This window comes from Camelina sativa, chromosome 3 (assembly GCF_000633955.1).
Source record: "Camelina sativa cultivar DH55 chromosome 3, Cs, whole genome shotgun sequence".
Taxonomy (NCBI): domain Eukaryota; kingdom Viridiplantae; phylum Streptophyta; class Magnoliopsida; order Brassicales; family Brassicaceae; genus Camelina; species Camelina sativa.
In genome coordinates this window covers 22,992,831-23,018,891 of record NC_025687.1, presented here as the reverse complement: position 1 = coordinate 23,018,891, position 26,061 = coordinate 22,992,831, and the positions used below count along the sequence as shown (strand labels likewise).

At 34.8% G+C, this 26,061-nt stretch overlaps 4 protein-coding genes and 1 pseudogene across 6 annotated transcripts; 3 read left to right on the top strand and 2 right to left on the bottom strand.

The window, feature by feature from the left end:
• LOC104777793 lies at positions 5,950 to 6,668 on the bottom strand (the record flags this gene model as incomplete). The annotated part of the gene is made up of 1 exon (XM_010502113.2): positions 5,950 to 6,668. A coding segment is annotated over one exon (429 nt), but the record flags the coding sequence as incomplete, so codon positions are not given.
• On the top strand, positions 13,569 to 16,721 carry LOC104777792 (uncharacterized PKHD-type hydroxylase At1g22950-like). Of its 3 annotated transcripts, XM_010502111.2 has the most exons (10): positions 13,573 to 14,004; positions 14,109 to 14,409; positions 14,619 to 14,666; positions 14,753 to 14,929; positions 15,025 to 15,175; positions 15,277 to 15,366; positions 15,574 to 15,698; positions 15,808 to 15,926; positions 16,009 to 16,120; positions 16,204 to 16,721. In XM_010502111.2, the coding sequence occupies exons 2-10, from the start codon at positions 14,122 to 14,124 to the stop codon at positions 16,282 to 16,284; spliced, it is 1,191 nt and encodes a 396-aa protein (XP_010500413.1). In that variant the 5' UTR covers positions 13,573 to 14,004; positions 14,109 to 14,121; the 3' UTR covers positions 16,285 to 16,721. The 3 variants fall into 3 exon arrangements, with proteins under 3 accessions (XP_010500414.1, XP_010500413.1, XP_010500411.1); XM_010502109.2 differs by having other exon boundaries at positions 13,573 to 14,409; XM_010502112.2 differs by lacking the exon at positions 14,619 to 14,666 and having other exon boundaries at positions 13,569 to 14,409.
• Positions 17,017 to 17,481, top strand: LOC104779227. Its single transcript, XM_010503597.1, has one exon. It carries the CDS (start codon positions 17,017 to 17,019, stop codon positions 17,479 to 17,481), a length of 465 nt encoding a protein of 154 aa, XP_010501899.1.
• Positions 19,393 to 20,759, bottom strand: LOC104779226 (annotated as a pseudogene).
• Positions 23,231 to 26,016, top strand: LOC104777791 (uncharacterized PKHD-type hydroxylase At1g22950-like). The gene is made up of 9 exons (XM_010502108.2): positions 23,231 to 23,580; positions 23,893 to 23,940; positions 24,022 to 24,198; positions 24,277 to 24,427; positions 24,532 to 24,618; positions 25,104 to 25,228; positions 25,348 to 25,469; positions 25,548 to 25,662; positions 25,759 to 26,016. The coding sequence occupies exons 1-9, from the start codon at positions 23,317 to 23,319 to the stop codon at positions 25,795 to 25,797; spliced, it is 1,128 nt and encodes a 375-aa protein (XP_010500410.1). The 5' UTR covers positions 23,231 to 23,316; the 3' UTR covers positions 25,798 to 26,016.

The following is a 26,061-nucleotide window of genomic DNA, read 5'->3' as shown; positions in this document are numbered from 1 at the left end:
TCATCATCCTCGTTGTACCATTCATCATCTCTTTGATCATAGGCAATACACAATTGTTACCGTCTCTTCTATCAATTCATCAAGATTCCTCCCATCGCTAAAATCACCAACCCCGACCACATTCTCGTTATAATTAACAGATTGCCCCGTCGCATGGCCTCCATTTATTATTTATATAGGAAAAAGATATAGGGTTAATCGAATATTTTTATGTTAATATTCTTTTGTTGTAAAATAAGAATGTAAGTTTTATATATTCCATGTTTGACAAAAGAAAATTTACATTTATTTTTTCTATATATATTATTTTTTCTTTTTATTAATATCTTATTATAGAAAATTAATATTTAAAATTTTAAAATGTTAATAAAGAAAAAAAATGTAAATTAGTGACATATTGAATTCCGATTGGTTGTTTAAAATCCTAGGTTTTGCGTAGCGTGGATTTGTTTGATATATTTTGTTAAAAAATATATATGATTGATGACAGTTATGAAATATTAGCTTATATAAAATTTTAAAATACAATTGATTGGTGAAAATTTTATATTTTAAAAATATAAAAGTCACTTGTGTTAAAAATTCAAATTTGATCAAAAGAATAATGAAATTAATTGGACGTCCAGGTGAGGCGGATCGAACTGGTGACCTAGAATATCCTAAACCGTTTCTTTGACCATCAGACAAACAAAACATTTTTATAATCATAATTTAATCTTGTTTTCTCATATTTAATTGACCACCATTATCTATGTCTTCGTAATTTATTTTTCACTGTTTTCTTACTCTTCATATTCTTTCTCAACATTTTCATTGTCAAATTTTCATGATAAATGTCATCGTTACTTTTACCGTCTGGTTCTTCATTATACTCTTCTTCTTCCTCTTTCTCATCAGCTTCCTCACATTCTTCCATTGGATAATCATTTAAAATCTTTTTTAGACTACCACACAACTTGTTAACCCATCAAACTCAAATACCAAAATCATTGCCTCTTGTCTCGTAAAATTTGTGCTCATTGCCTCTTGTCTCGTAAAATTTGTGCAATTTTACATACTAGCATAGTCACTACATGCAACCAATTATTGATACTTTCACCTGTATACTTACTCGGTTTTAGATCCACACATATTGAAACTTTTCAAACCAAAATCCTTAATACTACAAAATTGAAAATTACTTGTAGAGAAAGTAATATAAACACATGTATAGCTAATAAAATATTTGTGCTTGTCATCGATCCTTCTTCTTTAAACCTCAAAAATTAACTCAAACAACATCAAATCAAGATCTTGCGATGTCAGCCCTTCTTTCTTTGACCCAAAAGATAATTTTACAGAAACAATATCAAATCATCTATAATTTCATACATAAAAACATGTTTTAAATTTTTTAGACTTAAATATTAATAATACTTAAACTTCTTATAGAGTTTAAATATTTATAATATTTTAAACTTTCTATGGAGGTATTTACAATATTTTTAAACATCCTATAAAGTTTAAATATTTCTAATATTTGAAATTTTAAAAAGTTTTAATAATTATAATATTTTAAAATTTTCAAATTTGGACACCTGATAAATTAAGCTTTCTGCTCATTCATAGTTGTAAGCATATTAGTCTTATTTATAATAGTTCTCAGCCATTGTCTAAAATTTTCTAGTTGATGTGGGATATTGTAAATACACTTATTTATAAGTATTTTTAATATAGAAATTTAACATAATTTTGAAAATGTTAAATATTGAGTTGTCTAATCTCAATTGGTCGTTTGAAATTTTAAAAATGTTAATATGACATGTCGAATCCCGATTGAATGTTTTAAATATTTATAATATTTTAAACATTCCATAAAGTTTAAATATTTATAATATTTGAACTTCTTAAAAATTTTAGAGTTAAATATTAATAATACTTAAACTTCTTATAGAGTTTAAATATTTATAATATTTTAAACTTTCTATGGAGGTATTTATAATATTTTTAAACATCCTATAAAGTTCAAATATTTGACCTTTATAAAAGTTTGAATAATTATAATATTTTAAACTTTTAAATTTTTTTAAATTTGGACGCCTGATAAATCAAGCTTCCTGCTCATTCGTAGTTGGAAGCATATTAGTCTTATTTATAATGGTTCCTAACCATTGTCTAAATCTTTCTAGCCGATGTGGGACATTGTAAATACACTTATTTATAAGTATTTTAATATAGAAATTTAACAGAATTTCCAAAATGTTAAATATTGAGTTGTCTGATCGTGATTGGTTGTTTAAAAATTTTCTTAATATAAAAAATTCTAGAGATTTAAAAATTGTTAATTAGTGACATGTCTAATCCTGATTAGTTGTTTAAAACCCTATGTGGACGGTCTTAGGAGCTTATAGCTCATACTTTTATTTAGTATAGATTTATGATATGTTCATATTATTATCGGGTTATACTACAATAGTAATTTACAAAAAGAAAACGCTGGTAAACTAGATCATTCGATAGTATTTCTTTCTTTTCACCTAAATATTATTTCAACAAATTTTACACAAAATAAATAAACGCTAAATTAGATATGTATTTTTTTTTGACGAATTCCTCAAAATATGACATTTTAAGTTTTTTTTTAAGGATGTAAATTATTTTTAAAGACAATTTTAGATTTAGGGTATATTTTTAGGGGGTAGAGTTTAATTTTTAAGATTTAGGGATCATTTTTTATATTAAAACTTTAGTTCACTTTTGCTGTATTTTTGGGAAAAAAAAACTAAAAGTGGTATTTTATGAAAGAAAATCATTTATGTGGTATTTATGTGAATTATACGTTTTTGTTTACTAATTAATTAATAAGTTAAATTTGATAATAAAAATTGTTTTTGGGTTAAGAGTCTATTAAAAAAAATTAATAGAAAATACATTAAATAGAGTAAAACGACTTTTTGTAAAATGAAGATAAAGTATAGAATAATTGAAATGAAGGGAGTAAATTACTCCGAGTAATAAGTAATCTGGCAAAAAACAATTCACCACGTATAGCGATATTTGTTTTCATTCTCTAATGCGTAGAAGAAGCGTGCGCTTCAATGTTGTATGTTGTTGGTAGTTTCCTGTTAGTAATTTATGTTGTTGGTAGTTTCCGGTTGTAATTTCTACTGATATACACATATGTATGCTTCTATAATATAATCAGCATTAGCTCTTAAAAGTTAAAACCCCCACTTCTTTTATTGTAAAAAGTCAAAATACTGGTTATTGTTGTAAGTTGTACCACTACACCAACTAAAGTATTCTTTAGTGCCATCTCTTCTCTCTCACACTCACTCACACAAACAAGTGAGACAACAAATAAGACATTAAAATTCGTAATTTTATACAACAAATAGGTATATGGCACTAAGATTACCCACTTTGTATTGTTTGCATGCACTTTAGACGACATATACCTACCAAAATGGGCCAAACACATTGTGATAAAATCTTGTTTAGACATCATCACGATTCACGTCTAGTGAATAGGAGTAACAAGTTATCAGTTGTAATTTATTGCTCCTTACCAAAAGAAAAAATTAGTTGTAATTTATTAATGCTTGCCATTTAATTTGTATGTACTTTTTTTAATTATTTTTTAGGTCTGTAGTGTGTCAAGTTATTAATTGGACGGAACTTGGTTTAAATCACACACTTCATGGAGTCATACATCCATTAATGATTTCTACATCTCACATGACACCTTATTTTGTTCGATTGTCTATTATAATGATTTGGAATAGTTACGAATTATATATCAGAAACCTATATATTATTTTCATATAGATCATTTGCTTGGTTTAAAAGTATGAAACGAATTTAAACAAGAAAGAAGTTATGAATAGGATTTATATAACTAATTTACGAAACGAGAATTTAAACCCTTTCCCAAATTATTCTCAGCATATATGGTGTTGTCAATATGGTGATGATGAATAGAAGAACAAAAGAGAAAACAATAATGATAATTCGATGCAATGCCATGCCACAAAAGAAAAAGAAGAAGAAGTAATATTCCAACGGAGAAAATTATTGCTATAAGTAAAATAAGGTATGAGATCTTTAGTTACGTCGGTCAAGTTCAATTACCTCAAACCTGTCATTACCGGCATTCTAAGTAACCCGAGTTATATTGCTATATGTGGAAAAGAAATCCAGATCCGCTTCACGATGTAACATGGTAAATGTTCTCGATCTCTCTTTCTTTCGAAGAGGGATGCTTCTTTGGAGCTTCGTTACTAGAAATCTTGAAATATCATTTGTGACTTCACGTTAATTTGGATGAGATGTTCCATTTGAGTGGTTAAGGCTATCCAAATATGCCTATACCAAAACAGAATTTTCAGGAAATAAATTACCAAGTAGTTTTCCTTGTTCTTTTCGTACGATTTATGATGTTCCATTAGCTCGAGACTATATCAGAACGCAAACTGGTAATAAAGCTTCAACATGGGATACTTATACACCTCATGGCCTCTAATTGCTTTCCTTGTCCCTTCTAGAATATGAGAGTTGGGACTGTCCATCAACTTACTAACTACATTGTTGTTTATAAGCTATTGTTTGAAGTTGGTGGTGCATTCCTCATCAACTTTCAGACGACCAATTATTCAATTTTATTTCTCTTTCTCAACATGACGACATGACTTCAAGATCTACTGGTTACTAGGAAAAAAACCATAACTTTCCTCCAAGCTTTACAAAATATTAATAAGTGATGTTTTATTAAGAGTGTTTTCGTTATTTTAGGTCTATACTTGTTTGTCCTATGTATACTTTTTGTAGTCGTCTCTCTTCATTTTCACAAATAGAAAGCGGTAAAACTAGAAATGGAGATAATTTATAAATTTCCGAATTTCTTTGATTTTAGTGAAATATCTAACATCTAAAAGTGAATGTATCTCCTACGTTTAGGGTGAAACACTATAAACCGTGTGCTTTTTATTTTTTATATTTCAATACTATATTTTGTTCGTGTTTTTGAGTTTCAGATTTGGGATCTTAATCTCTAACAAATAATTCTACAAAATTGTAACTCCAGTCTCTAGTTATTGTTCTCTCATTCTCAACATGTTATCCTCTTCTTCTTCTTCGGATTCATCAATTAGACGATCATTCATGACATGCCTGGCAAGCAGCAATCTTTGAGCTTTGGAAGGAGACACACCAAAGAATGCATAAGGGAATGTCTCACACTCATTCTTTAACCTTTCCAAATTGTGTGAGAAACAAGATATCTACTTTTACAAGACAAGGTTCAAAATGGGGCTCAAACATTCTCCAAACTTGGTTCCTTTCATTAGAGGCTTCTCCTTTTTCTTCTTCCTTTTCTCTCACATTTTTTACTATTTCTTCTTTGGGCCGATGCAACTTAGGTTGTAGAGGTCACCTTTTCAACAAACCAAAAAAGTTCTTTTTTTTGGTTCTATCTTATTAACAGAAAACCTTTTAATAAGCCATTTGGTAGCGCCAAGGGTTCGATCTTCTTCTCTTCTATGCTGTGTTCTTTTTTTTTACAACATTATTGTTTACATTTTACGTTTATATTATGCCAAGAAATTTAAAAACATTATCTTATAAGGTATATATATATTTTAAAAAACCTGTTGTTACAAAGAGAAGAAAATCTCATACCAAACGCAGAATATAACAAAAACACTTTAACTTCTTCTTTTTTTTTGAACAAACTAACAAAAACACTAACTAAAATACAAAAAAACAACAAAGCAAACACCACACCAGACACGCAATGTAACAATAAAATCAAATAACCTCTGGCAATTACATTTTCATGTACTATGTACTATGTAAAATATATACTTACATTTTCATGTGATTATTGTTATTTTCTTAGGCAAAGGGTAATTTCCTGGTTTTGTTTTTTTTTTTTCCTATATTTATACAAACAAACAACTGAAGAAGAAGAAAAAAAGGCACAACATCACACAACTTTATTCCTTACTGATGATGACAATAATAAATAAATAAAACTTTATTCCTCCTCACCAAGTAAAATATATACATCTTTATATAATCCATCACAGCAACATATTTAAACTCTAAATCATCGAAATAAAAGAGCTCAATCTCGAGGTTTTTTCATCAACTCAGTATTACGAAGTCAACTCCAGCGTTTAGCGTCCGCGTTTAGGACAACCAAATTAAACCGCAGATCGGAGAAAAAGGCATGTGGAAAATACAAATACAAATTTGTATAATCACCAGTTACGTTTTGAGCAATTATGATGAGCTTTGCAATTCACATCATCGGAATCAATATCCGAAAAGGACGAATAATCGGCGGCCAAAACCCTCCTGCTAAAGCTTCTACCGCAGCCGCTGCAACCGCTTAATCTGCGTTTGGCGTTTAGGATTGCTCTCCATCCAATCGTACAAGGCTGTTTGATGCAGCACCAAAGAACGCAAAGAGGACAATAAACACATAAGCAACAAACGTTAAACGCCACCTCCGACGAAGCCGTGACAGCTACGTTTGCGTTTGCCGTTTTGGATCGTTTTGAAGACAAAACAGAGATTTGTTTTCCTGCTCGGTCTTCTTCTTCTTCTGCTTCCATTCGTCTAAGGAGGAGAGATCGTGTTCTTGAAGAAAAAAAGATTAAAGATGAATGATTTTTAAAGAAGACGATTTAATAGTTTTATATTTATCTACAAATATATTATATACTTCTGTCGCTTTACAAACTATATATTATTTTGTTTTGATAAATACAAAACTATATAAAATTGTAGATGGTTTTACGTGGAAACGCTGCCGACTTAGCTGACATAAAACAAATAGGTATCTTATAAATCACCATTTAAGACCTGTCGCTATTATCCCAATATTGATATATATCTTTATGAATCTTTCAAAGCCACATGAATTTTAAAAATAATATACATAAATAAAAATTCGAATCTACAAAACCGTGGCCACAAAGAATACTTCAGTTTTTCCCACCAAAAAAAAAAAAGAATACTTCAGTTTTAAGTTTAAACAAACAAAGAAAAAACAGGAAACTTAATTAGACCACTTTTACTGATAAATCATAAAAGTGAAAAACAACTTGCACATATCTAACTTTTTCTGTAGTATTTATATATTGAGTTGGTTACTACTTACTAGAAATGAAATATATGGTTCTGCAACACCTTCTACCAGAGAAAAGAATTTTATGAAAATTTGGGTAACTCAATTGGCATGTTTAATCGATGTCAAAAAAAAAAAAAATGCAATGTTTAACACTTATACGCTACAGGTACAGAACTATTGGACACAAACTTGGACTTTTGTTGTTGTTAAAATAATAGAAGTCCAATTCGAATATATATTTTTTTTAAGCAAAAAACAATAATATTATGTGAATAATAATAAGCTAAGATATGATAACATAATTAATCCTAGTTAAACCTCTCAATAACCAAAGAGACATGTAGATTCTTATACCGAACCATTAATTGGATAGTCAGAAAGACACGCCCATTCGTGGACAGAGAGATATTGGGAGAGATAGATGGTACAAACCAAAAATAAGGTTGTAATTATAATCGTTCATGTAATCTTGGGACCTAATGAATCTTGGCATGTAGTAATCTATATGTGCATAAATTCGTAGAATCACCTTGCAATTCCTTCATTTTCCAATGGATATGTCGCCATCATGTTGTCAAACTCTAGAGAGAAAAAAATGTTGGTAATTGACTATATAAACTCAAAAAAAAAAAGGGTTGGACATAGACATGAGAAAATGATTATAAAATGTGTGGTATGCTAAACATCAAAAGAGCAATAAATCATAAGTAATTATTTAGGCGTATTAGCGCGTTATGAGTAGAATTATTTTGTATAATCGTTAATGTTTTCGATGTGATTGGAACTTGATATTGCATGAGTTGAAATTTGTTAGCTCGTTAGCTAGTCTTATTTGAGTCTTTTTGCATGTGTTGGTTACAGAGGATGGATTGTGAATGGTTGACGCATGCCTCATAGGGACAAAAACTTGTCAGATACTATATGATCAAGGTGTGTTACCAATCAAATTTTATTGAAAATTGTAGTCAAGGTACTGGCATCACAATCGTGACAAACATGACAACTACAGACTAAGTCCGGAAGATCAAGTTTTGTAGAATACAAACTCCTCAACTAGTCCAAGCAATGTCCGAATAAAAAGCCCAAGGGTATGGACTTGACTACAATTTTGTTTCTATAAGTATGGAGTATGGACTTTTGTTTCTTTTTGAGAATTGATTAGACAAATATATTAATAGGTTCATTAACTGAACTATAGATTAGTTACAAATTCTTATATAACTAAGGAGAACAAAAAGTTTCCTAACATAAATTAAGAGCTAGAACAATATATAAAATATAGAATAACTCATATTCACGTAATTTATGTTAGAAATTTAGTCTTAGATCGTTCTTTTTTGGCCGAAGAAATATAATCTTAGATAGGGCCATAGGGGGATAGTCAACAAACAAATATACATGTCATCTTAGATAAAAGGGAAAGTTTTACTGCAAACTTAAAGACGACGTCCATATCAACTTCAAACGCTTATGGAAAGTTTTACCAGATATATCAACTTTACAACTTAGTATCCTATAGCAACACAATTATTTTCTCAAATTTGTAAGTTACGTTGTAACAATTTTTTGTATTAAAAAAATCCGTCATCTCATGCAATCACTCTAAATTTATTATAGGAAGTAATGATTTTTAGCCTAAAATGTATATGAAATTAATCAAAAAGAATATAGTGAAATGCAAAGAGTGTTGACAAAAAAAAATGCCAAGAGTGGTGGGACATGTTTGTAGTGCATCCTTTTCAAATGATTAAATGAATAGAGAGACAATACCTTTGAATGATTCAAAGCCTACCACACATTTGTACAACCACATTTTTCCACACATTTCAATCATTTATTCAATACATACTCGAAACGTGTCACAAGGACAAATATAAATAGTATATATCATGAAAATGGTAAAGTTCTCTCTCTTTTTGTCCTTTTTTTCCGTGTGCATGTGCAGCAAATTGTGCGTTGTTGTAATATCATTTGAAAAATCAGTTACGATGATACGCTCACACACTCCTATTTCACAGGATAATTGAGCCATGATATTAAAATCCCAAAATCGAGCTGTTATGATACTTGACAGAAGATAAAGAAGAGGCTGTTATGATTCATTTTGACTTATTAAGCTATGGTATCGCTTTCCCTTGTAATAATATGACATATATCGTTTAAACACGTACTAATCAATCACGTGTTCGGGTTTCGTTTAAGATTCATATTCATTTCAACTTTTTTCTCTTCCAATCAAAGTCTAGATGTACGAAAAGCTGCTTGTTAATATGCAAGTCCATTATTTTCATGGTAGGAAGCCACTACTTAAATCTTGTCTTCATGCTCAGTTAACAACTAGTCCTACACTATTTTTATGTAGCCGCGAACAATGTATTTGTCCAACGATTCAGAGAGCCATATATACAATTAACTCTATGTATGTGTTAGTTTTGTGGTATATATTCTTAACCGGGGTTAGATATCAATTATTGTTATGTGCGTATACATTTAACAAATATACTCTTTGGATTAATCAATATGATATATATGGACTAGTATAGGTTTTGGTATGAGATATCCATATTTAAGTTTTCTTAAAAAGTGACTAGTATAGGTTTTGGTATGAGATATCCATATTTAAGTTTTCTTAAAAAGTGACTAGTATAGGTTTTGGTATGAGATATCCATATTTAAGTTTTCTTAAAAAGTGACTAGTATAGGTTTTGGTATGAGATATCCATATTTAAGTTTTCTTAAAAATTGACTAGTTTAGGTTTTGGTACGATTATGTTAACTGATGTACCGAAAACTTCGTAATGACTCAATGTGATTAGAAAGCTTGAACAAGAATTTAAATTCATCATTAAAACTTTTTAATATTATATATATGGTTCATATTTCTTAAGGTTTGTTGGTTAAGTAACATTATTAATATGGTACCTACGCATCCAAAAAATAATAATATGGTACATATACATTGGTACCTCTCGATGTGTGTTTGAGTGAAGGACGGTACTTAAAAGAAATAGTCAATGACTTGGTATGTCGTTCCTTTATTGGTATCTATTTCATTCCTTTTAAGAAGAAACATGGTCTCAATTTTTTTCCTATATATACACACCATCCTCTATTACACCTTTTAGTTTTTACTCTACACACCAGCCTATACACTCTCATTCCACACACACATATATAATGGTCTCCCATCATATCTATAGTCTATAGATACTTATATATGCCTAGTCCATGTTTGTTGTTTATTAAGTATATATAGTGGATGGTATAAAAAAAAAAAAAACAAGAATGTATGTGTAGTGGAGGGTGATAGTGTGGTTATTGACAGAAGATAGAGAGCACTGAGGATGCTATGCAAACACCCGTCAATGTTGATGGTGAGTCACAATAAAAAGAGAGAAGATCTAGACCATCTGCATCTCCACTCCTATGTGCTCTCTATGCTTCTGTCATCACCTTGGTTTATTACTCTCTCCACTATCTGTATCTATATACATTACATATATGTGATTATGCATCTTAATTACCTATACACGCTGATGTCTATGTGGTTATATTGCATTCTCATCTTTGTACACGCTTAGGCTAATTAACTAAATTCTAAATCTTTGAAATATCTCTTCTTTCTCTTGTCGGAGAAAAGTGTTTTCTTTCTTTTTGATGTGTCTGATATCTTTCATCCAAGAATCAAGTTTCTGATCTGTTTGTTGGGGGTTGCATAGGTTCACTCACAATTATATCTTCATTATTCATGTTAAATGTGCATGGATACCAGCATGCATATGACTTATATAGCACAGTTATATCCATCCATAGACATTTGAAGTACTCTTTAAGACACGTATGTAATGGGGGAAGTACCTTATGAAGAAATGCTTTAGGCGCCCTTTTTTTGGGGGTCAAACGGCCCCCTTAATATTATAATTAATCAAGTTTGTGGCACCAAAATTTTTATTTATATTGTTGGTAAATGTTTTGGGTTTTAGTGTTATTTTTCTTGAGTTAATTATATTAAATACAATAGTAATAATTATGGATAATTAGATGAGGACCCGCCTGGTGTACGGGTTTAAAGTTTTATAAATTAAATTAAATTTATTAAAATTTGTTGTATGTTATATATAAATTTTATTTTAGTTATAATACACTGATTTATATATATTTACAAATCTTTTATGTATGTTACTCTTAAAAGTATATTTTTTATACTTAAATGTACTCTTGTATATTACAAAAATATTCTTTATCATCATCTAGAAACTGTTTATATAAACACATTAAGTCAAGTATATTACTTTCATTGCATAGTTTTTTAATTACTAAAATTGTTGGCTCAAAAAATATTTTGAATAAAAAATATATTACATAATATACTAATCAATGATATATCATCACAATAATGTATGACCACCATTGAGAAAACATCGGCTCCGCCTTCATCCCTTATGGAGAGAACCTTACGTCCAACCTCCTCCACCATGGAGAGCTCCACCTTTCTCCCTTGGAGAGATAACCTTGCGTCCAATATCCTTCACCTTCCTCCCTTGCGGAGATAACTTTGTGTCCAACCTTCTCTACCATAGGGAGAACCTTGGCTCTGCCCTCCTCCTATGTGGAGAAAATATGTTCACGTCTTTTTACTATCTCAAAATGGCTTGTTCCGACAACCAATGAAAGTAAAAACAATTTTCTAACTTCAGAAAAAAATATTTTGATAGTAACTAATGTTAAATTCCCAATGTATTCGTGATAGTAACTATGCCAAAGTGAAAATAAAATAGTTAGCTTAATGTGTTTATAGATAACATAATATACTAATCAATGATGTATCATCACAATAATGTATGACCGCCATGGAAAAAACCTTGGCTTCGCCCTCATCCCTTATGGAGAGAACCTTGCGTCCAACTTCCTCCATCATGGAGAGAACCTTGGCTCCGTCTTCCTTCCTTGGACAGATAACCTTGTGTCCAACCTCCTCCACCTTCTTTTGTTGGGTAGATAACCTTGTGTCCAACCTTCTCCACCATAGAGAGAACCTCGGCTCTGCCCTAATCATGTGTGAAGAGAAAATGTTCACGTCTTTTTGCTATCTCAAAATAGCTTGCTCCGACGACCAATAAACGTCAAAACCTTTTTCAATCGTCACAAAATCTTTTGATAGTAACTAATGCTAAATTTCTCAATGTATTCGTGGAAGTGTCTTTGACACACCATGATGTAGCCTCTGTCGCTGTAACGCTTCAACCGCCACATTGTTTAGTGAGCACATGTCTACTCTCAGTCCATGGGCCCACCTTCCCAAGTGGGCCCTATCTATTTCCGGCTTGTCGACCAATCCATATTCGATGGCCGGTTTGTTACGTCTGGAAGTCTTTAAAAACTTGATTACCGACCTTACAAATCAACAAATGATATTTTCTTGTGTTTTGTCCTCACTCGCACAATTTCGACAATTACTTCCAGAAAGGTCACCCATCATAAAGTTCTCTCAAGACCCTTAACTGAAAAAATAAGTGCATTTTGGTAAAGTATGTGGCTAAATCAATTCTTTAAAACATTTCCGCAAACCAGGGTGTTAGAGTCTTTGAGCTCCTATAGATCTATCAACAACAATTTATTTTTTTCCAATCTATCTATCTATGTTTGTTGTACGCTTGTGTTTGATTAGCCTATTTTATCAATTCATTAGGTTGATGAGCTTCTATTTGTTATCTCCTTTAGGGATTGAATGGATAATGGTAACAATTATGTTTGAAAAAAAAAAGGGTTTATGACCAACCAATCAAGGTTGAAAAATTGAAAGAAAATTAATTTGACATAATTAAAGAAACAATAAAAAATTATAAGCATGTTAATATATGAATCCCAAATCATTCAAAAATTAAAATATAAATTAAAACAATCTAAAAATACTACAATAAATTTTAAAATATAGTATTAGAAAAAGAAGACTCATATATTAATCTTTTTTTTTTAAAGAAGACTCATATATTAATCTTTTTTTTTTGTCAACATATTAATCTTACCTATTCCCAACTGAAAAAAGGAGAAAGTAGTAGAAAATTGTGGCTTAAGAAAATAAGAAAAATTTACCTTTCCATTAAAATATATTCTCAATTAAACAAAGTTGAAAGCAATGTTTTTGAATAAATTATTTAAATATGAGGCAATCTTTGATTATATAGAAGTGAATACAAAATGTAGAATTAATAATTAAAAGTATATTTTACTTAATCCTTTTTCTATTTTTTGTTAATAATTAATCACTTAAAATTAAAAATAAGTAAATAATATTATAATTTCGAATTTTATGAAATATATATATATATATATAATCTCTTTATAATTATTATGTCAAAATATTGTTAATGACTAACTTTCAAAACTCAATTTTATATAATAAGATATTTTATGTAACAATATTTTAAAATATAGTATTTTCATAGCTTCAATTATTTTGTAAAATGAAGAACTCGCACACACACACTGACACAAATTTGACGAATATTTAAATTAATTCAATTTTGTTGCTTTTCTCAGAAAAAGATTCCACAACATTTGTAGCACAATCAGCCACAGGAAAAAAAATTGGAAATGTAAAATAAAATATATTCATCGTGTAGCTCGTTTGTTTCATGATCTTTTGAATTCTTGATCCTTGATGGCTCTACTAACCGGGAAATATCTCAACCGGAAAATACCGATAATTTCAATTATCCGGTTCGAAACAATTTGGGCCGTTAATAATGGGCCACGAATTCACAGCACCAATCGCGTGTTCGGAACGTGCCAACAATAACACACGCGCCAGTGGCAGTTTTGTATTTTCCTCAGTTCACTCACTTCAACGGAAACCCAAAATCAGAAATCCCCAAATCGGAGAGAAGAAGGTAACAACACTTTGATCGTATGGCGGATAGATTCTTCGTTTGTATATTTCGTAATGCGATGTGCGAAGACCTTGATTCTCACTCCAATTTCTCGTTTCTTGAAGCGATCGGCGAGTGATGGCGGTGGACGGTGACGGAACTGGTGGAGATGGAGATACTCAACCACCGGTGAAGTTTTCGGCGGAGGAGGAGACGGAGATGCCTAGGATGTGGCTGAGTCAGTTTCCTAACAGCGAGCACGTTTCTGATAACTACGAAGATCTGGATTTGGAATATAGCTCAATCGTATTAAGATCGTTAGAGAAGTACTTGCCGATGGAAATGCTCAAGGCGGAGAGAATACTGAAATACTTTTTCATGTCAGATATTTTGGAGAAGTACATTACCTACGGAGATCTTACTATGGTAATGGCTCCTTTTTCAACTTCTGATTTCTTTCTTCGCCTATCTGTGAAATTGAGATTGCTTCTGAAGTTCTTAAGATGGTGATTCTTGTTAGGTTCTTGAAATTACCAAGTTCTTGTATGAGAGAACGCTCTTTAGATTTTGGTTAGGTGATTGATGAAAGCACGTTAGTGTTAACCCTATAGTTTCATGTCTATCTAATGCTACAGGCTAAAAATCGCAAGGAATATAGGCAGAACATAAAATCCAATTATCATGTGAGAGAAGTCTTTTGCTCTTTTTTTTATTTACATTTTGTTTTCTTCTTCATGCCAAAGTTTAAAAATGTTTCCTTTTTCTGCAGCCACGTTTCAGGGAGTTGTATGATTTTGATCCCAAGATGTATTTGCTTTACTCTTTCCGGAATGCGATCAGTGAAAACACAGAGGAAAGCTTCAGACGCATCATATCTGAACCGTTTCCAGGTGTTTTCGTCTTTCAAATGTTTCAGCCTGACTTCATTCAGAGATTGCTAAAAGAGGTCATAACCCCTCATCTTGCCACTTATTCTCTGCTGTGCTCTTACCTTTTTTTTTGTTTGTTTGTTTGTTCATTTGCTGCTTTTTGATTAATCAGGTAGATAATTTCAGAATATGGGCATTTATGAAAAATTTAAAGATTAGGAAACCAACCTACAAGACTATACACGGTGTTGTGCTTGACGACTTTGGCCTGAGTATCATGCTTAACAAACTCATGCAGGATTTTATCTTTCCTCTTTGCAAAGGCAAGTCTGTATTTGACTTAAAATGCATTCAAACGACTACTATTGGTTAAGCAGATCTAATAAAATACAGTAACACTAAACTTCACTCTGCTGTTCTGCAGTATTCTTCCCTGACGTGTGTGGAGAAATGTTTGACTCTCACCACGGATTTGTTGTTGAATATGGTGAAAATAGGAATGTTGCTGAGTTAGGTGAGTGCCCTTGATTTTCTGCTATTACTTGTCAACAATGATTCTTAAAAACTTCTCACAGGACCGTACCATATTTCCTGAAATATAAACATATCCTGTGATTCTTAAGCTGCTTTGAGAAAACCAGAGTGAATTCCTTAATAGCATATAGCAAACAGAAATTTGGTTTGCTATTAAATTTTAGGTAATGATCTACTAAATCTGCAGGCTATCAGATAGATGATTCAGAGATAACATTGAATGTTTGTTTGGGTAAACAATTTGAGGGAGGGGAATTATGTTTCAGAGGCACACGATGCAAGAAACATGCGAGAGAAGATGCACATCCAGAGGTATTTGAGTCCTTTTGAGGACCTTTTTCTATGTCCTATTACATTCCAATATTCTGTAATTGGCAAATCGATGAGTGTTAAAGTAAACAACTGTTTCTCACTGAAACAGGAAATCTTTGATTACCGTCAAATACCTGGTCAAGCTATACTTTACCGTGGCTGCCACCGCAATGGTGCCAGAGCCACAACATCTGGTTCTCGGGTCAATATGTTTCTTTGGTGCAAAAGGTAAGCAATATTGAAGCTTGTCTCAGGACTTCATATCACAATTGAATTACATATTCTTCTGTTTTTTTTTTTACCTTTGCAGCTCATTTTTTGGAGAGATGGAAACGTATCAGAAGGACTTCTCAGATATGTGCGGTCAATGTGCCCATGAAACAAAAGAAAAGGAAAGCCGGATTCTTGCTTCCAAAACAAAGGTTAAAACAAAAAGACATGATTGTGCAAAAGTATATAAGATGTTTTTGATCTGTGCGTTATGAACATATGGTCCTTACTGCAGGAGATGATTAGAATAGAGAGTGGGGCCAAAAGATCGACTGATAAGCCGTGGCGTGTCTACGTTAGGCGTTCAAAGAAATGAAGTAGCAGAGTGTGAAGATAAAAGAAGTGAAGCTAGATAAAGAAGAGTGGAAGGTGCGTAAAAGAGTAGAACAGAGAAAGCTGAGTTGGCGATACTGTATAGAGTTGAGTCGAGTCAGTTAGAGAACTCACAGAGTCACAGGTAGATAAGTGTAAATAGTCTGTCTCTCGTCAAACCAGTGCAGTTTTGGACGGAAAAGCATACAATTGGTAATTGGTATCGAGTTGAGTATAGAACTCAGGCTACACAGCGTCCATACAATTGGTAATCAATCTGTTAAGCCATGAAGTGTATTTGGTTTGCCGTTTGACTCCTTACTTAGAAAACTGAGTATATGTAGATTCATTTAGAGGTAAAATAGGTTTTTGTATCTTGAATCTTCTTGACTTTGAGAATACTATGTACATGTAATATAGATCCGATTACTTTTTTCTTTCTTTCTGCGTGTGCGTTGTTGTTGTGTTGCTCTATGATAGAATATAGAATATAGGGATATTCTGTTGTTTATATTGTTAATATTGTTTCATGTATCCCAAGTATATAGGACATCGTTGTAACCTCTATGGCTATTTAAAGCCTGTGAATACAATCATTCTCCTCAAGGGGATTTCACAATCTTTCATGGTATCAGAACCTGTTTGCTCTTGATATCCTTTTTGCTTTCGTTTCTCTTCTCTTTCCATCTCTCTCGTTCTCGTTTTTTCTTTCATTTTTTTCTTCCTCTTATCAACTATGGCTGCTCCTCAAAGTCCCTATGAGCGTGCCTTTGGTGTTACAAACATCAAGTCTCACATCCCGCTCATACTAGACCTCGACGACCACAACTACGACGCCTGGAGAGAGCTTTTCCTCACTCATTGCCTAACGTTTGATGTCCTTGGGCACATCGACGGGACCCTACGTCCAACTAATGCAAACGATGCTGCTTGGTACAAGCGTGATGGCTTGGTCAAACTCTGGATCTACGGTACTCTAGCACCAGATTTATTTCGTTCTTCTTTCAAAACTGGTGGGACATCTCGTGATGTTTGGATACGTGTTGAAAATCAATTTCGCAACAACAAGGAGGCCAGGGCAATTCAGCTGGACAACGAGCTTCGCACCATGGTCATTGGCGATCGTTCAATTCAGGAGTATTGTCAGAAAATCAAATCACTTAGACGATCTACTCACCAATGTCGAGGCTCCGGTCAATGAACGTCACTTGGTCATGTACATGCTGAATGGTCTCAATGAAAAGTTTGATTACATAATCAATGTAATCAAACACAAGGACCCGTTCCCTACCTTTGAAATAGCGAAATCGATGCTGGAACTTGAGGAATCACGTCTAAAAAAAAGCCAACGTCTCGTCTCCACGCATACTGATCATTCGTCCTCAACAACGGCTCTCACCATCACAGCCCCACCTTCGGAACCTCGTCCTTCATCTCCAGCAAATCCACGACAGCACTTTGGCAACAACAGAGGTAATCGCCGGAATAATCGAACAAGAGGAGGCGGTCGACACAACAATCAGTCAAGACCTAATTTTTCTAATTCGGCCACACCACCATTTTGGCAAGGCCCATTCCCGTCTTGGCCCAACTACTATGGGCAATGGCCACAACAACAATACACACCATCGTTCCCATCCTCTTCGGCTCAGTCGTACCAGCAAGCTCACCTTACTGAACTCCCACCAGCGAATCCGATGACGGCGAGCATCTCGGACCCGAATGCTTATCCCTGGATCATGGATACAGGTGTGACTGCTCATCTCTCCTCCACACCAGGTAACCTCCATTCTAGCATTAGTCATAACATCACTCAATCAGTCATAGTAGGCAATGGTTCCATCAAAAGCCTTTCCCGTCCTCTAAACCTCAAAAATGTGCTAGTTACACCTCAAATTGTCAAAAACCTAATTTCTGTTCGAAAATTTACCACTGATAATTGGTGTACGGTTGAATTTGATCCTTTTGGATTTTCTGTGAAGGACCTTCCAACACAGAGGATTCTGCTCCGCTGTGATAGCCAAGGTGACCTATACCCCCTTCCAGCATCCCTCAATAAAACAGTGCCCAACTCAACAGCTCTCCTTGCTTCAACTCCATCTCTTTGGCATAAACGTCTAGCTCATACTCAATCGGCTTCTCTTGATTCTTTTCTTTCAAAGTCTTTCGGTTTTTGTAATAAAACAAAGTTGTCTCACTCTTGTGAACCTTGTCATTTGGGAAAACAAATAAAATTGCCTTTTGCTAAATCTGTTTCCACAGTTTCTAGACCGTTTGAGATCATTCACTCCAACATCTGGACCTCCCCTGTTTCTAGCATAAGTGGGATCAAATACTATGTTTTATTTCTAGATGCTTTCACTCATCACCTTTGGGTGTATCCACTTCGCAGAAAAAGTGATGTCTTCACAAAATTCAAACACTTTTCAAATATGCTCAAAACACAATTTGATGCTTTCATTCAAAGTTTCCAATGTGACAATGGTGGTGAGTACAATAACAATCAATTCCAAGANCTAAATCTGTTTCCACAGTTTCTAGACCGTTTGAGATCATTCACTCCGACATCTGGACCTCCCCTGTTTCTAGCATAAGTGGGATCAAATACTATGTTTTATTTCTAGATGCTTTCACTCATCACCTTTGGGTGTATCCACTTCGCAGAAAAAGTGATGTCTTCACAAAATTCAAACACTTTTCAAATATGCTCAAAACACAATTTGATGCTTTCATTCAAAGTTTACAATGTGACAATGGTGGTGAGTACAATAACAATCAATTCCAAGAATTTTTTGAGAAAAATGGCATTAAAGTTCGGTTCTCTTGTCCTCATACCTCTCAACAAAACGGTAAATCTGAGAGAATGATCAGAACAATAAATAATGTTATTCGAGCACTCTTCTTTCAGGCTCGCTTACCACCATGTTATTGGGTAGAAGCTTTGAATGTCACTGTTCATGTGTTAAACATTCTCCCCTCTTCGGCAATTTAGAACAAAATTCCTTTTACTTTGCTGTACAACAAACCTCCCACATATGACCATCTTAGAGTTTTTGGGTGTCTTTGCTTCCCTTCCTTAAACCATAACAATCTCTCTAAGCTCTCACCAAGATCAACCTCGTGTCTTTTCCTTGGCTACCCTACCCAACACAAGGGATATCGCTGTCTGGATTTGAAAACAAAGAGAATCATTATCTCGCGACATGTCCTTTTTGTCGAGGATACATTTCCAGCAACAGAAACCGCGAAGGTATAAGTCAGTAACCAAATTCTCTTCACTAAAATAATATTGTATTTGGTTCTGTAGTTTTATGTGTAATGGAGGATCTTGAACATGGTAGAAGACCGAACCAGGTGCAAGAGGTGTCATAAAAGGCATACGGGGATAATACAACGATGCCATTTCAGGAGAGAAGGGCACAGGGCTGGCAAAAGGCTGAATAGGCTGAGCTGCCATAAAGTGAGGAGTAATTGGCTGAACAAGTGGTGGTGTATGTCTTACAAATGCTGGCTTTTGTGATTGTGCATTTCCTTCTCTCCCATTAAAGGTTTTGTGATAAGCCCAATTCTGATTCCAATGCTCCTGATTACGCCTGCCACCATGACTTTGGTGATGATTACCATTTTGGTTCCTGAAGGAGTCTCGTTGTGGTAGGTTGTCAGCACTACCATGGGTTTGTGATGCAAAGCCATTTCTTTGTTTTGGCCTCTAGGAGAAGGGTTGTGCGAAGGCAATTCGGCAAATGAACCATGTGCTGATGGTTGGGAAACAATATCATTAGCGGAACCAGAAGCGCCATTCCGTTTAAATGATCTCTGGTGCGAATGATTTGGAGTTGGACTAGGGTTTGCACGGGCAGCTTGCTTTGGTGCAACAGGAACAGAAGCATTTGCAATTCTCTGAGAAACGGGGACAGATGATGATGACGGTGAAGAAGATGGAACATCACCGAGACTTTTTAACGAATCAGAAGAAGACTTGTTGGAAGGAGCTTTGGTAGTAGCCTCAGAAAGAGCACGCCACGAAGAAGCTCCCATGACAGGTCCGACCTCAGAAGAAGACCCATTAGACGGCCTTTTCCAAACTGGCTTCTTTCCTACATTACCCTGCCCAACAACAGCAGATTCCTCCGATTTATCATCGACCGTCAAAACAGAATCAGGTGGAGCAGAAACGGAAACGGAAGCAACCGGCTCGATTGAAGCCTTGGATTGATGAGAGGAAGGAGCAGCTACGACGGCGGCGGCGGTAGCGATCGGGTCTGATTTGCCACGGACGACATGACTCCACAAAGAAGAAACTTGCCGAGAAGGACAACGAGGCGATTGTGAAACAGCAGCAGCGTTAGGGATGCCGTGATTCTCGGTCATACGACGAGGAGACATAGAAGAAGAGGAAGCAGAGTTATTGGAAGTGGCGGAAGTCATGAGAAGAGAGGAGGACAAAAATTATTATTAGGGTTTGTTAGAGAGAGTCGATTAGCTTCTTTTCTGATCGACAGTATCTTGTAAATTAAACGATTAATTCCCAAAAATTAAAATTAAAAGTTAGAGAATTGGGAAAAATTCTGAAGAAACCTCTCTGCGATTTGAGAAAAAAACTAGGGTTAGGGTTTGAGTAAATGCAAAGAACAAAAAGATATCATTCTGATTTTTTTCCAAAAAAATAAAAATTCCCCCAGAAGGAGAAGACGATGGAGCAGTGTGTTTTTTCTCTTAACGTTACAACCAAATCACCACTTCCAAAAGGTCACAACCATGCCCTTCAAGACCCTAATTGGAATCTTGCTATGACTGATGAATATGGTGCCATGATTAAAATTAGAAGTTGGAACTTGGTTGAAAGGCCCAAAAAGATCAATATCGTTCGCTCAATGTGGATTTTTAAGCACAAATATGATGCCATTGGAGCTCTAACTCGCCAAAAGGCAAGACTTGTCGCGAATGGGAAATCACAGGAACATGGGGTTGATTATGACGAGACTTTCAGTCCGGTTGTCAAACCTGCAACAATACGAGCCGTGTTGGATGTTGGTGTTGCTTTGAACTGGCCTATGCATCAGCTGGATGTAAAGAATGCATTCCTTCAGGGGGACTTGAATGAGACAGTCTACATGCACCAACCGCCAGGGTTTGTGAGCAAAGAATTTCCAAATCTTGTTTGCAAGCTCAATAAGGCCATTTATGGGTTAAAGCAAGCTCCAAGGGCATGGAACTCGCGGTTTACAATGTATCTAACCAAGATAGGATTTGTCATGAGCAAGGCGGACAACTTTTTGTTTGTCTACAAAAATGGTTCAAACCTTGCCTATCTCCTGCTTTACGTCGACGATATCATGCTAACTGCTTCTTCTGAAGCACTCCTCAAGCGAATCATAAACAGGCTAAAAGATGAATTCCCAATGTCTGATGAGGGAAAGCTACGACATTTTCTGGGCATCAAGGTTGACTACAACAAACAAGGTGTGTTTTTAAGTCAACCAAGCTATGCTCAAGACATTATCAATCGTGCAGGAATGACTGAGTGTAAACCATGCGCAACTCTAGTGGATCTTCAGTCCAAACTCTCTGCTGCTGATGGGGAACCAATACCAGATCCGACGACTTACAGAAGCTTGGCTGGTGCTCTCCAGTACCTCACATTCACACGCCCAGACATAGCTTATGCAGTCCACCAAATATGCCTCTACATGCATGATCCACGCATCCCACATATGAATGTTCTGAAGCGTATAATCCGCTACTTGCAGGGGACAGTGAAACATGGTTTGCAGCTTGTAAGAGGTGACATTACAACTCTCACAGATTATACAGATGCAGACTGGGCCGGCTGTCCCGATACAAGACGCTCCACATCCGGTTACTGCGTTTTTCTTGGTTCGAACATTGTCTCATGGTCAGCCAAAAGGCAACAAACAGTTTCACGGTCTAGCTCAGAAGCAGAATACAAAGGAGTAGCAAATGTTGTTGCCGAACTCACATGGCTGTGCAATCTACTACGGGAACTACATTTACCACTGAGAAAAGCTTCCCTAGTGTACTGCGACAACATAGGCTATGTCTACTTAGCCAACAATCCGGTTCAACATCAAAGGACGAAGCATATAGAGCTCAATATCCACTTTGTCCGTGAGAAGATAGCCACTTGCGAGGTTAAAGTTATACATGTACCATGCTCTCTTCAATATGCAGACATTTTCACAAAAGGATTACCAACCTGCCTTTTCAATGAGTTTACAACCAGTTTAACCATCCGGAATCCGGCAGCTTCAACTGAGGGAGGATGATAGAATATAGAGATATTCTGTTGTTTATATTGTTAATATTGTTTCATGTATCCCAAGTATATAGGACATCGTTGTAACCTCTATAACTATTTAAAGCCCGTGAATACAATCATCCTCCTCAAGCGGATTTCACAATCTTTCACTCTACAAAAGTCTTCATAACATTTGAACATGTTACTAACAGGAGATATTTTTATGTTATATTATATGTAAAGATAGTTGGATACTATCTCTAGGCATTGAATGGGGTTCGTTGTAATTTTATTTATTCATAAATACAGAGAAAACTTATGACATCGGTGGATGTTTTTGAGTAGTTATCGATAACTTGTTCTGATGGCCATAGACTCACACTTAACGCCAACACAGAGTATCTCCAAAACGCTTTTTCCATGGAAGCTCAGCTCTCACTCATTAAGAGTTGTTCAAGAAGAACGTACCAGTGAGCGCCTACGATGATGTTAATTAGGCCTCGAGTATTTTTTCTTTGAAATTTACGCTATTTTTATATTCGGTTCGAAACATTTGTTGGGCCGAGAATTGGGCCTAGAATTGACACTTTTTTTTGGTTTGCCAGCGCCTAGAATTTACACTAATATAACGCCGCGCGTGCGTGTGGGACAGTTTTTAATTATAAAAAGAAATAATTGGGGGAAAAAGAAAACACGAAAACTGCAACGGAAACTCAAAATCAGAATCCCCAAATTAAAGAGGAAGCTTCGATTCGAGATTCGTAAGCGAAAGCGACGATGGTGGACGGTGGTGCTGAACCATCGGTGAACCAATCGGCGGCGACGGAAGAGATGCCTATCCCGAGGCTGAGCCTTGTTCCTAACAACGAGGACGTTTCTTCTGATAGCTACGACGATCCGAAACTGGTATATAGCTCAGTCGTACTAAGATCGCTAGAGAAGTACTTGCCGCCGGAGATACTCGAGATGAACAGAAAGGAGAAGGTCAAATACATGTCAGACATTTTGCGCAAGTACATTTCACCCGAAGATTGTAACAAAGTAACTAATGCATCTCTCTTTCAACTTCTGATTTCTTTCTTTTTTCTTAGATCCCAATCTTTGTAATCGGATTCGGAATTGATTCTTGATTTGATCTTTAGATTTGTCTTTAGAATCTGGTTAGTGATGGTGATGAAGAAGCACGTTTCGATTATGAACAAATCATATCTGTGAAAATTGGAATTTGCTTCTTAAAGTTCGCGATTAGGTTCTTGTAATTAAGAAGTTCACCAAACTGATAGGAATCAGAGAATGATCTTTAGCTTGTTTCTTTCATGCTAATTCTGGTTACATGAATGTATAATGTCCCAGGCTGAAATGCGCAAGAACTATATGGAGAATATAATATCCAGTTATGAGGTAATGATAAGAAGCCTTTGCTCGTCTTTTGTTTTTGGTTTTCTTGAATTTCTCTTGATGCAAATGTTTCCTTTTCTGCAGCCACGTTACAGGGGGTGGTATAATTTTGATCCCAAATTGTTTTTGCTTCCCTCTTTCCTTGAGGCGATCAGCGTTAACACAGAGGCTAGCTTCGGACGCATCATTTCTCAACCGTATCCCAGTGTTTTTGTCTTTCAAATGTTTCAGCCTGACTTCTTTGAGAAATTGATCGTTGAGGTAATAATAACCCCATCTTCTTGCCTGCCACTTTATCCTCTTTTGTATTATTTATTTGCTACTTTTTTTATTTATCAGGCAGAAACTTTCAGAAACTGGGCTCAAGAGAAAAATTACCGGATCAGGAGACCCAACAACACGAGTAATTACGGTGTTGTGCTTGACGACTTTGGCCTGAGTATCATGCTTAACAAACTCATGCAGGATTTTATCTTTCCTCTTTGCAAAGGCAAGTCAATATTTTACTTATTTGCATTCAAACGTGACTTTTATTGGTTAAGAAAATCTAATAAAAACCACAGTAACGCTGAACTTCACTCTATTGTTTTGCAGTATTCTTCCATGAATTGCGTGGAACAATGTTTGACTCTCACTATGGCTTTTTTGATGAATATGGTGATGGGAGGGATGCTGAATTGGGTGAGTCTCTTTGATTTTCTGCAATTACTTTGCAACAATGATTCTGCAATGTACGATCTTTCCTGAAGTGCAAACAAACTCTTAGAGAAAACCAGAGTGAATTCTTTAATACCAAACATGAATCTGGTTTAGTATAAGGATTTTCTCTATAAACCTTTATATCAATGTTCTCTTTTGAAGTGTGTCTATGTTTGTTCAATTGATTATCTGAGGTACATTTGCAGTGTGTCTGTGTCACTCTAGTTGGAAAAATATGAATGTGTACCATTTTTAGGAAGAGAGGAAACAGAATAACATGGAAAAGTCAGCTATTGGGGTTGTTACATGATGGATTAAAGTGCTTATATATATGACTAATCTCTGGGAAAATCGTCTGGGACAGAATACTAGTGACTATTTATTTGGGCAATGTATTCTTCCTTTTTTTATTCTGTGTTCAACTGATCAGTAACTAGTGCACTGATTTTCTTTTATAAAATATGCAGGCTCACATATTGATGATTCAGAAATTACATTGAATGTTTGCTTGAAGAAACAACTTGTGGGAGGGGAAATAGTCTTCGGAGGCACACGATGCATAAAACATCTGCGGACAAAGTATAAGGCAGAGGTATGTGTCCTTTTGATGAGGAGCCTTTTTTTTTATTGTTGTCCTATTACATTCCAGTATTTCGTAAATGGCAAAATGTTTTGAGTAATACAGGAAACAACTATTTCTCACTGAAACAGGAATTGTTTCATTACACTCACATACCGGGTCAAGCTATACTTCACCGTGGCCGCCACCGCCATAGTGCTGAAGCCACAACAGCACCTCGTTACCGGGCCAATATGATTCTTTACTGCAGAAGGTAAGTTGCAATCTTGAAGCTTGCGTCAGGTTTTTCAGATCACAACTGAATCACAATTTCTTCTGCTTTCCATTGCAGCTCTTTGTTTAGAGAGATGGAAACTTATCAGAAGGACTTCTTCTCAGACGTGTGCGGTCAATGTGTCCAAGAAACAAGATTTAAGGAAAGCCAGTTTCTTGATGCCAGAAGAGAGGTTAAAACAAAAAGACGATGATTTTGCTCAAGCTTATTATAAGATGTTTGGTTTGAACATGGTTATGAACTGAACCGATGGGCGTCCGTATTGCAGGAGATGATCAGAATAGAGGATGGAGCCAATACTCGCTGAAACATAATAATACAGCTTACAGTTGGCCAAGCCCTGAGGTAATATATGCTTGGGCGTATGACTCTATACTTTGAGAAACTGAATATATGTAGAATCATTTGAGGTAAATAGCTCTGTATATCTTGAATCTTCTCGACTCTCACATTACTTAGGTACATGTATTTTTACCTGTACAATGAATAGAACCATAAAGTATAGAGATCTGATTGCTTTTTTTTTTTCCTTTGTGTTCTGCTGCTCTATGAAAGTTTAGCTAAATTTCTA

Excerpts from the sequence above, each read along its gene's own strand:
- LOC104779227 (XM_010503597.1), top strand. The coding sequence starts at position 17,017 with ATGGCTGCTCCTCAAAGTCCCTATGAGCGTGCCTTTGGTGTTACAAAC.
- LOC104777792 (XM_010502111.2), top strand. The coding sequence starts at position 14,122 with ATGGCGGTGGACGGTGACGGAACTGGTGGAGATGGAGATACTCAACCA. Across the intron at positions 14,930-15,024 it reads TTCAGAGATTGCTAAAAGAG|GTAGATAATTTCAGAATATG; the intron begins GTCATAACCCCT and ends TTGATTAATCAG. Across the intron at positions 15,699-15,807 it reads GAGAAGATGCACATCCAGAG|GAAATCTTTGATTACCGTCA; the intron begins GTATTTGAGTCC and ends TCACTGAAACAG.
- LOC104777791 (XM_010502108.2), top strand. The coding sequence starts at position 23,317 with ATGGTGGACGGTGGTGCTGAACCATCGGTGAACCAATCGGCGGCGACG. Across the intron at positions 23,941-24,021 it reads ATATAATATCCAGTTATGAG|CCACGTTACAGGGGGTGGTA; the intron begins GTAATGATAAGA and ends CCTTTTCTGCAG. Across the intron at positions 24,428-24,531 it reads TATCTTTCCTCTTTGCAAAG|TATTCTTCCATGAATTGCGT; the intron begins GCAAGTCAATAT and ends ATTGTTTTGCAG.